The 11084-nt window shown below is 32.8% G+C and overlaps 1 protein-coding gene across 1 annotated transcript; it reads right to left on the reverse strand.

Moving 5' to 3' along the window:
* Window positions 1-9629: 9629 nt before the first annotated feature.
* Window positions 9630-11084, reverse strand: LOC113401925 (defense protein 3-like). Its single transcript, XM_064218695.1, has 3 exons — window positions 10681-11084; window positions 10214-10411; window positions 9630-10043 (listed from the first exon to the last, which is right to left on the reverse strand). Exons 1-3 carry the CDS (start codon window positions 11034-11036, stop codon window positions 9839-9841), a joined length of 759 nt encoding a protein of 252 aa, XP_064074765.1. The 5' UTR covers window positions 11037-11084; the 3' UTR covers window positions 9630-9838.

The following is an 11084-nucleotide window of genomic DNA, read 5'->3' on the forward strand; positions in this document are numbered from 1 at the left end:
TTGATAGTAATTAAATTTATTTTTAAACACTATACCTAAATAGATCTTTGGGGGAGGCCTATGTCCAGCAGTGTACGTCCTTCGGCTGAGAGATGAGAGATGATATATTACATATTTTAAAAGTTATTGGAATTTAGCTCTTCGAAACCAAACTCATAATCACAAAAAAATTATTGAGTTATTTGTAGATCTCTAAAGGTCAGCAAGTAATCTTATTAGTTCAAATCGTATCCAATTTTGTTCTCTTTAATTGACTCCATTACACAAAAACGTATTAATTCTTAAATAACAAATAACATATTAATTTTAAACGTTTTATGTTGAACCAAATGTATAACGCTTAACAGTTTTAGAAATATTACGATATATAAATAAACGCTTGGAAAAATACGCACTGCATATTTTACGGTACGGTTATATTGCCTTGCGAATTTTTATACCTCATAGGTTAAAAATAGGATTGCATACGACTTTGCAGAAGTCTACTGATTCTAATTTATATGTCTATGAAGTCAAAGATGTGAAGTTGATCAAAAATTTTACCCAAATATGGAAATATTTGTATAGTTTTTTTTTTATGATATCGGTAGAAACTGGGCAATAGCCTATCTGATGGTAAGTGGTCACCCCGCCCATAGACACAGGAGCTATGAGATATATTAACCATTCGTTACATAGCCACCAACCTTGGGCACTGAGAAGTTATGCTCCTCGTCCCTTTAGTTATATTTGCTCATTCACCCTTCAAGCCGAAACACAACAATACTAAAATATTTCTGCTTGACGCTGAAATATATAATGAATTAGTGGTACCTACCCAGTCGGGCTTGCATAAAACCCTACCATCAAGTACTGAAGTACCTTCGTTTTATTTAAAAAAATAGTGAATCATAATTAATTTTAATAGATTGTAAAAAATTGTATAGTCAGGACACTTGCTCCATAAAAAAATAAATATGTATGGAGCGTTATTTATTGTTATGATTTTTTAAACATGAACTCAAAATCTACTGAAGTTGAACTGGAACTCGATTAAATACTCGATACAATACTTAACGCTACACTTAGAAACGACTCCTCAATATTACATTATGATTTCATTTCGAAGTTAATTCCGCACTGTCATGAAACAAAACTAAAACTAAAGATTATTATTGATGCTATCAGCACTATTTGCTCTCGAAAGCAAACATGTCATATGGGAAGCGTGTCCTAGTTTCCAATGTTAGTACTGCAGGGAGTGTTTGTATAAATGCTTTAAAATCGCGTAAAAGAGAGGCATGGAAAGAAAAATATTATGAAATAAAATCCTTGTGTATTTGTCGCAATGTGCGGAGAGCGTGTGTTTTTTTTCTATTTGATATTAAATAGCGTCTTTAGTGAAGAGCATTCGTTTATTTTAATTAAATTTATTAATTCCATTGACAAAACGAGAAGGCAACCGTATTTTATTTTGTTTATATTTTTTAAGCTTAAAATATTATATATATTTTATTTATCGGAAGTAATCAAACAATAATTGTTGAATAAAACCCTCTCAGCTCAAAAACGATGGAATATTTTCGACAATAAATAATAAAATGTAAAAAAGTAAAGGCGAAAATGAACCAACATTGACACCCTTTGACAATATTTTAAGATGGAGTGTTATATACTGCTGGGAAAAGGCCTCATCTCCTTTTAACAAGAATGTTTGGAGATAAATTTAATAGATTATAATGCTTCTATATTAAATATGTAAAGATTATGACATTGACTCGCTCGCCTTTATCCGTATTGGGATAATGAGCGTTTAAAACCTTTCAAGGTAAAGTGCCTGGTTACAACTGTAAATATTCATTCATCATTCTATTTTTTATGACATAGGTACACGAACGGACAAATAGATCACATGATAGTAAGTGGTCACCACTGCTCATTGAAATTGGCGCCGAGAAATAAAATTAACCATAATCCACAACAGCGCGATTTTTAAGACATTTTCTGTTTTTCCGAACCGATACGACTTGGGAACCTTCAAGAAAAGAGCGTATTCCTTCCTTAAAAGCCGGCAACGCATCTGCAAGCCCCCCGGTGTTGCAGATGTCCATGGGTGGTGGTAGACACTTTCCATCAGGTGAGTCTCCTGCTCGTTTGCCAAGTATCATATATAAAAAAAGCCATTCGCATGCGCCAATACGCGACCAACCTTGGGCACTGAGATGTTATGCTCCTGGTCCCTGTAGTTATATTGGCTCATTCACCCTTCCAACCGAAACACAACGGTAGTTGGTATTGTTGTTTGGCGGTAGAATATATGATAAGTGGATGGTACCCAGACATGCTTACAAAATAGCATCGAGTCTATGATATTAAATCATCACGTAATGCATAATTACTATATTTTTAGGATCTACATAAGTATGAGTTAAACAAAAGACTAAGTGATTTAATGTGCACACATACTTGATACATATTAGCGTTCAAAATTCCCTCTGGTCTTCAATTCCTGTTCTTGTAGTGCCACAGAATATAAATATAGGCGTGATTATAATACAACTCACATAGATAATGTTATTAACAGTTCAAGTCAACAAGATGTAATAGTATTTAAATATAATTAAAGTGTTTCAAAGGATTTTTTTTGTGTATAGGATACAAAACTACACATATATCTAAAATTGAATCAATTGAAGTCAAATATTTTTTTTATATAAAATCATAGATACTTAAGTTGCTTAATTTGTATTATATATATATATCCTACTGAATTATTTACTCTGTGACAAAACGCACAAAGCCTTGCATCGAGCATACGTAACCTAAATCCATGCATTTTGGGGAAATGGACCCGTACCGGACATGTAACATGCTTCAATCACAGAGTACACTCCAGAGAACTGTATTTACTCTGTATATAAAGTGTGCGAATCCATTACTTCAGGTTAATATTTCATTATAGCTCTATTTAAGATTTCTATTTAATTTACTCTGTGGTAATAGCCTTGAGTTTTTATCATCTTAAACTCTTAACAGATTTTATTTAAACGTTATGTATCTAAATTCATACAAAAATATAATGAAAAAAATAACGTATCTTCGCAATAGTAAAATCTTAAATAACGACTTTTAATACGCGTTTTTGAAGCGTGCCTTAAATATTTTATTCGTAATATCCCTATTTATAGTCAACGACGGATGTTAATTTCTGACATTTCACGATTTTGATCTTACAGAATATCTCTTCAAGACAAGACATGTTGAATTCTACTATCTTAAGGCAAAAAGAAATTAATTAAAGAAATGTCTTTAATAAAATACGTTGACGTACATGTTCGATAAATTATCCATATGACGAAACAGTTCTCGTATCGTTGGGAGCAATGCAAACAAGCATCTCCCGTGCACTGTCGAGTCAACATAATGTATGTGCACTGCATTTGGCGAGCGCCCAAATTTACTGCCAGATACTGTACGTCCGCCATGTGTTATAAATATGCTTTCATAATGTCCGAAATCGTGACGTCGAAATAGAAACCGAATATTTGGACGGCTTGTCTTTTCTACACAGCCCATTTGTTACAATACGTGAATCTTAACTGTGCTTAATTTATGCTGTCTAATTCATCCTGTGATCAGAGGTTAATGGACATATGTGAGATGAACTACCACATATCAATTCGACCAGTATTGAAGCTTTTCTAAGGTTTTTACCCCGCAGTGTGAATGGGCATAGATATTCTACCGCCAAACAGGAGTACTCAGTATTGTTGTGTTCCGGTTTGAAGGGTGAGTGAGCCAGTGTAACTACAGGTACAAGGGAGGTAACATCTTAGTTCCCAAGGTTGGTGGCGCATTGGTGATGTAAGGAATAGTTAATATTTCTTACAACGCCATTGTCTATGGGCGGTGGTGACCACTTACCATCAGGTTGCTCGTCCGCCTACCGATATCATAGAAAAGGGGCTCTCAACCTTCAAACCTAAAAGCAGTTAGCAGCGGCATCTAATGAATTCGTTCAAACATACTTCACTTGTAATATAATTTAATATTATTTAAGGATAAGTATCCTTGAATCCATGGGTTTGAGAAAGCGTAAACATTAAACGGCGTCTAAATAAACTCAATGTGACTATTAGATTTACTTAAGGACTATTTAATCCCTTCCTTGCCTCAAGAATCACGTAAGATGTCGCCATTGGTCTTTGTCATTTTCTCGCTATAAATATGTCTTATATTTTCAGATTCATACTATGTCAGAAATTTGTATAAACATAAAGTATTGAGTGTAACTAACTTAGGAGAAATTCCTAGAAGTAGAAGAAAGGGGTTCTAAAGATTGCTAAATAGTATGTAGAACCTGAAATTAACATTTATGCGTGTCCTGATTGGAAGTTATGAAGATCAACAAAATCATTTTGAAAATAGCGCCTTTTGGAGGCGGTTCTATGGCTTTCTCTCCCTAATTTTATTTAGATCTACGAAATATTTTCACATTCCTCAAAATTTCACCTTGAGCTTCTGCTTCATCAGCGACATCGAAATGTCATAAATTTTGAGGAACACTTCTTATACACAAAAATACTTCTCGTTTCGTTTACACTACATGATGCAAATATAATTTGACACAATGTTCTTATGTTTATTTCTTGAAAGCTATTTTGGATCATTTTTATTATTATCTGAATTCTGAGTTCGCTGTTCCCTTCCTTTTTTAGAAAATAATTGTAATTATCACAAAGAACATTTGATCCAATGTCATGTTCAATGTAACTTGTAACGGCTTTGTGTAAGCTCGTCTGAGTAGATACCACTTATTCAACATAATATATTCTACCGCTAAATATAAATAATTATTATTGTTGTGTTTTGGTTTAAAGAGCGAGTGAGATGGTGTAACTATAGGCACAAGGGTCTTAACATCTTAGTTCCCAAGGCTGAGTTCTTTCGCCGGTTCTTCTCAGGTCAGGGTGTTCCTTTTTCCGAACCGGTGGTAGTGTTTAATTTGACCATCAATAAGAAAGTGTAATGCTTCTATGTTGAATAAAGGAATTTGAGTTTGAGTTTGAGTTTGCTATTGGCAATGTAAGACATGGTTAATATTTATTTTGTGCTTATGTCTATCATCCAATTTAATGGAGAAAAGAAAAATTCTCAATTAATTTTAGTAGATATCTAATAAATTAGACAGCATTCACAATATTTGACTGCACGAGATTGATTTATATCATTAGCACAAATGATTCATCGACACAAACAATTCGATTCGTGTTCAAACATTGATTAATTTAAACGCATCGATTTTGTTCCATTCAATTGACGTATTGAATCACGATTCCATACTTCTCTACATTTATGTTTTCCTGGTACTTTAAGGCTTGCTGTTTTTAATTATTGTAGACATTGTCTGTGTATGTATGCGGGTTGTGACTTATAAAAGTTGTTAGTTACTTAGTTAAACACTGATTTCCCTTTCTGTCATTATTTATTTGATATTCGAAAGAAAGAGACGGAGCTATTTAACTAAGCTCCCACTGAACTAATTACATCAATTAAAAAAAGAATCAAATTATATCGCGAAATGTTTCTTCATTCTCATATACAGAGGTGACCACATTTTATTAATGTTCAACGATCATTTTGTTCGTATAAGGGGAATTCCTCTATCTCATTAAAATAGATAAAAAATATCACCGTTTAAATATACATGAAATTTATTTATTTTATTTATTATTATACCTACGTAAATATTTTTCCTGTTACTCAAAATATAACTTCTTATCAGTGGCACATTGATTTGGTACTAATCTTGGCCATTTATTTGGGTATATTCAACATTTTTTTAATGTACTAACCTATGCCCGGTATATATTTGTATGCTATATTTTACTCCGATTTCATAAAAACTCTACAATGTTTAAATCTCATCGGATGAACGAATTTTGAACGCACATAATCTATGTATATTAATACTTGAAGTAAAAACTTTATACTTTTTTACGAAAATTACGCAGATTATAAAAGGAAAATTTTAAAATTAGGCATTGTTAAAGTTTATACAGACCGGCTACCCGGCTTTGATTAGAATAAGGTTCTATAAAAAATCTTGAAGGAAAAACATAACAAAAAAAAATTTTGTTTTTTTTTGGGTCAGTAACCCTCGCGTATACAAAAGTACGCATCAAGTTTACATCGGAATCGGACTTAAGATTAAGGACCACTTTGAGAAGACACATTTTTTTTATGTATATTCACAGATTATATTAAAATTTCCCTATGCTATCTGGATCGTTTAGTCTTTTCCTCAAACTTCAAAGGCTCACGAAACATATTTTAAAACAGATGCAAAACAATACAAGTCTTATAAAATATGTTATTTCAAACACAAGCAATTTAAATTTTAGATACACATTATGAAGAGAAAACACTTTATAACGCACGACATAGCCTAATGAAAGCCTTTATCATAAACGTTCGCCATTAGAGCTTATTTCACAGGCAAAATATTAAAACTGAATAACTCTCATAAAGTAGACTTTGGTTAAGGGTCGTTTTCATTTCCGTTTTCTTTTCGTTCGTTCGTTTTATGATAAGTCAAATACAAAAAAAAAAATGCATATAAGGATTTATAAATGGAAAATGTATTTGTTGTTATTTAATTATTTAAAGACCCTTATATTCATACATAGAGATATTTTTAAATATTTTTATTAAATCGCCAAAATATAAGTTTACGTTAAATTTAAGGTTAAGTTAAGTTAAGTTTAGTCATTGTTTTACATAAATTCTAAATCTATTCCAAAAATGAGTGGTTTTTTTTGTAACGCTTAACTAAGGAAACTATCTATTAAATATACATAAAACTTATACAAGTAAATGCGTGCTTCGTATAAGAATTTAAGATATAATAAGATTGTATTAATAGCTTCGTTTCGAAATTTTACTTACTTTAAATTAAAACTATTGACATGATAAGCTTGAACTTCATATAATTTTATACAATCTTGTTAAATAACGATTCAAAAGTCGTCAGCTCATAAGAGCTCAGTTATATAAAGTATGTTATATTTTTTGTTAAGGTACTAAAGATCTTGAAATAAACTACAAAATTATCGCAACAGAGGAAATCCCCCTTAAGCAATTTCAATTTCCCGGCGCACGACGGCCTCTTCGGATACATTAAGCACTTAACTATCACTGTCTGCTTACTCTTGGCCCGTTTTATAAAATAAAATCCATTGAGATTTCGCTGTGTATCTTGTTTTTTTTTTCGAGTTGTTTAATCAGTCTAAGTACATTTAATCGTATTCAATAATGTTATAAAGAAAATGGCATGATGACTCAGTGGCTAAAACACTAAGCTTGAGCTATAGTTGTGGGTTCGAACAAGGAGCACCATTGACTGTTCGTGTGCTTAATTTTTTTATATAATTCGTTTTGTGCTCGACACTAAAGGAAAACAACGTGAGAAAACATATTCGTATCGGATGAAAGTATTCCATACTGTGCACAGAGCAGCGTTATGGAATAAGCTTCAAATCTTCTCAAATAAAATCAGTGATTGATTTGTTATCGATTTCAACGTATCTTTTAATTAATTTAATAATAATAAATTTACCAACGAAAACGAGACATTAAGTAAGTAAGACTACTCGTAGTATCATAAATATACAGATATAAAATTATAAAAACGAAATTGTTAGAAAAAGATGGAAACGTATTCATTCGAATATTTTTTTTCAAATAAAAGGGATAAACTAAACTGACTTATTGTATGACGTTGGCTTGTGAATGTCTTTATCGTGAGTTACAGACGAGCCTTAATATTAAGCATTACTTAGTGAGTGTTTAATAAAAGACTTATTTCCCTTCTTCTGCCTAATAAAATCAGTGATTGATTTGATACTCAGAGCAAAAGCATGGGTAGCTGTGTAAACAAAAAGTCAATCAATAAACAGCATTTAATACGGGTCCTGAGTATGGATTTGCCAGCATAACGCAACTGGTCATGTGCACTTGCTCGCATTCCTGATGGGCTCAAACACCGTAAGCGCTTAGTTCGTGACAACTTGACCTTGGGTGTTTTTATCCCAAGGTCACTCTGGACACGAACCGATTACAAACTGGCCATTATTTATTATCTTGGTAGCCAACTGCTAGTGACGTCATAAGAAAACAGTTATGAGTTGAACAACACAGCGATTGTAATCGGTTACGGTAATATCATTACCATTTTTTACTGTTCAAGAAATAGTAATATATAATTCAAGAATAAGTAATATGCTAAATACACATATAATGAGTCGAGATGGCCCAGTTGTTAGAACGCGTGCATCTTAACCGATAATTTCGGGTTCAAACCCAGGCAAGCACCACTGAATTTTCATGTGCTTAATTTATGTTTATAATTCATCTCGTGCTCGGCGGTGAAGGAAAGCATCGTGACGTGCAGGTTATGTGCCTAATTTCAACGAAATTCTGCTACATGTGTATTCCACCAAACCGCATTGGAGAAGCGTGGTGGAATGTGCTACTAGACCTTCTCCTCAAAGGGAGAGGAGGCCTTAGCCTAGCAATGGGATATTTACAGACTGTTAATGTAAAAATGTTAAAACATATAATTATATTAACAACATATAAAAGTCATTCTAGAGTCTCGAGGCCGATTTTGTTGAAGGCACAAATTACATAATTATAATTATATTAGGTAAGTGACGATGTAAGAAATATTAACCATTTCTTACATCGCCAATGCGCCACCGAACTTGGAAACTAAGATGTTATGTCCCTCGAGCTTGTAGTTACACTGGCTCACTCACTCACGAAAGGTTGTAAAACGACTAACTGTGATTCATCATTTTGATTCATATCTATTCCTGACATTTCATGATCGTGTTTAACGGCGACTTTTGTGATTTTTTTTACAGTACCAATTTATTCTACATTATTTATCGCCGCGACTGATACTGTGCTACTTGTGTTTTGTAAATAATGTTTATAAAATAAAAGAAAGTAAATATATCACTTTAACATAAAAACAGCGCTTCGTTAAAATCAAACTGTCGTCAAACTCTCCGTCACCCATTAAACGTGAAGCCCTACATCGCGACCATTATCTTAAAGTTGCCACAAAAATGAACAACACGAAAATGTTTACATTTTATGGAATAAAATAATTTCTTACGTCCTTTACGAATCGAATACTTATTTATAATAAAAATTACATATAAGCACAATTAAATGAAAAAAAAACTGATTTAACTTACATAATAAGTAACTAAGAATATTATTTTAATCTTAAATGAATTTATTTGATGTTATTACTGTAACAGGGACGCCTTTTCAATAAAATTAAATATTACTAAAATAAATTAGGCATGTCAAATTCAGATCCAATGAACTTAAACATCATTAAAAATTAATCAAATAGCTTTAAACTTTAAAACAAGAACCTAAAATCAGAAAACAGAAAATCAGTGAAAAGTAAATTTCCGATTTTTGCAACTTGTTTTCCTTCCCTCGTATAGTATTACATTATGTTATTTGAGCAAGATTCGTTTTATTGTTGTTGTTAATGAAATTTATTGGCTTTAAAGTTACGTTAATTACTGTACTAAAAAGGTATCGTAAACAAAAGTAAAACCAAATAATATAATCCAATCTTTGTTTAATTGGTCACATAATACTTAATTTACGACTTACTCTAAGATGGCAAGATTTTAAGGTCATGACACATTTAACAGAACATTTCATGTCAAGTTCTTATTATTAACATATATTTATATAATACTACTCAAAAGGCACAGAACAATTTCTTTGGTAATTTCATAATATTTTTATAGGCAAGAAAGTCCAAGGCTTAAAAATATTTAGAGAAAGATAGTCCAAAAGCTGGCTGCCAAGATCTGTTGGGAATGTATGGTGATATAGACTTAGTAGCACCAGCGTTGAAGTCCAAAGTAGAGGTGGGGTTTCGGAATAAGTTGACGTTCGCCATCGCTGAATAGTCTGTGCGTTTGAAGAGATCGGTGTGTGCTGCACTAAGAGAAGCACCAAGTTTGTTGCTGTAATAACAGAAAGATATAGTTAATTATGTGTATCAATACGATAGATGATTCAGAAATATTAATTTAATTAATCAAGTTTAGTTCTCACATTTTTTTAAAGCTGATGTTGTTTTCAACTATTGAACTTTTTAACTTTTTTCATTGAACTCATAAATCATTTAACTTACTTGTAGGTGTAATCAACACCGGCTCCAACAGTATTGAAGTTTGGTATAACAGGATTCTTCGGGAAGTTTCTCGTGGCGAATGCGTTGGCGTTGAAGTCGTTGTGATCGTTGTGTAAGAGATTAACCTTTCCTGCTGCCGTGAGCTGATTTCCGAAGTCGGGAATATGCTTGCCAGTAAGACTCAAACCATGTCCGTTACTAAAAATAAATAAATCAATGAAACAAAATTGAAAAAATAAATGAAAACTCGAATTAATTCTGTTCTCTTTCCAAGTCAGTCGTAACCCAAACAGAATAGAACTTCCAGTTTCCAGTCCCGATTACTGAGAATTTTTGACAGAACAACCCAATAAATTTTACTAGTGGTACAGTATGGTGTACTCAGTATCTTGAAATTTGCAGCATTGTAAGCTAGCCATTAATCAATGATTCAGTTAGTAAAACTACACACCAGGAATTCAACTTACACATTATCTAGAGCAACACCACCAGATGCAGCACCATAGCTTCCGCCAGACTTGACAGCGTCTAAACCCCCGATAGCACTCAAAACATTTTTGTCATTACCAGCCAGAGGTAACTTGGCCATGATATTGGCAGTACCATCAGGGTTGGTGTTCATAACACCATGTGCCTGACGGCGTACCCTCGAATTAACGTACAATGGACGTTCAAATTCATGTTCCGAGTATAAATCGTCTATGTCATCTCCGAATAAGTCCGTGTTGTCTTCAATATAGCTTGCTGGTCTGTACGGCAATGACAAATGACGGCAGCTGACTCCAACGAGAAGAGCGGTTAGTAGAAATATTTTCGCAAACATCTTGCTTATTGTGTAATCTTACTACGAACGTTATGGCGCTTGAAATAT

Source organism: Vanessa tameamea, chromosome 23 (genome assembly GCF_037043105.1).
Source record: "Vanessa tameamea isolate UH-Manoa-2023 chromosome 23, ilVanTame1 primary haplotype, whole genome shotgun sequence".
NCBI lineage: Eukaryota > Metazoa > Arthropoda > Insecta > Lepidoptera > Nymphalidae > Vanessa > Vanessa tameamea.

Bases quoted from the DNA above. Each gene is read 5' to 3' on its own strand.
- LOC113401925 (XM_064218695.1), bottom strand. From the start codon at position 11,036: ATGTTTGCGAAAATATTTCTACTAACCGCTCTTCTCGTTGGAGTCAGC. The intron at 10,412-10,680 runs GTAAGTTGAATT...ATTTATTTTTAG, and splicing joins GGTGTTGCTCTAGATAATGT to TAACGGACATGGTTTGAGTC. The intron at 10,044-10,213 runs GTAAGTTAAATG...CTGTTATTACAG, and splicing joins GGTGTTGATTACACCTACAA to CAACAAACTTGGTGCTTCTC.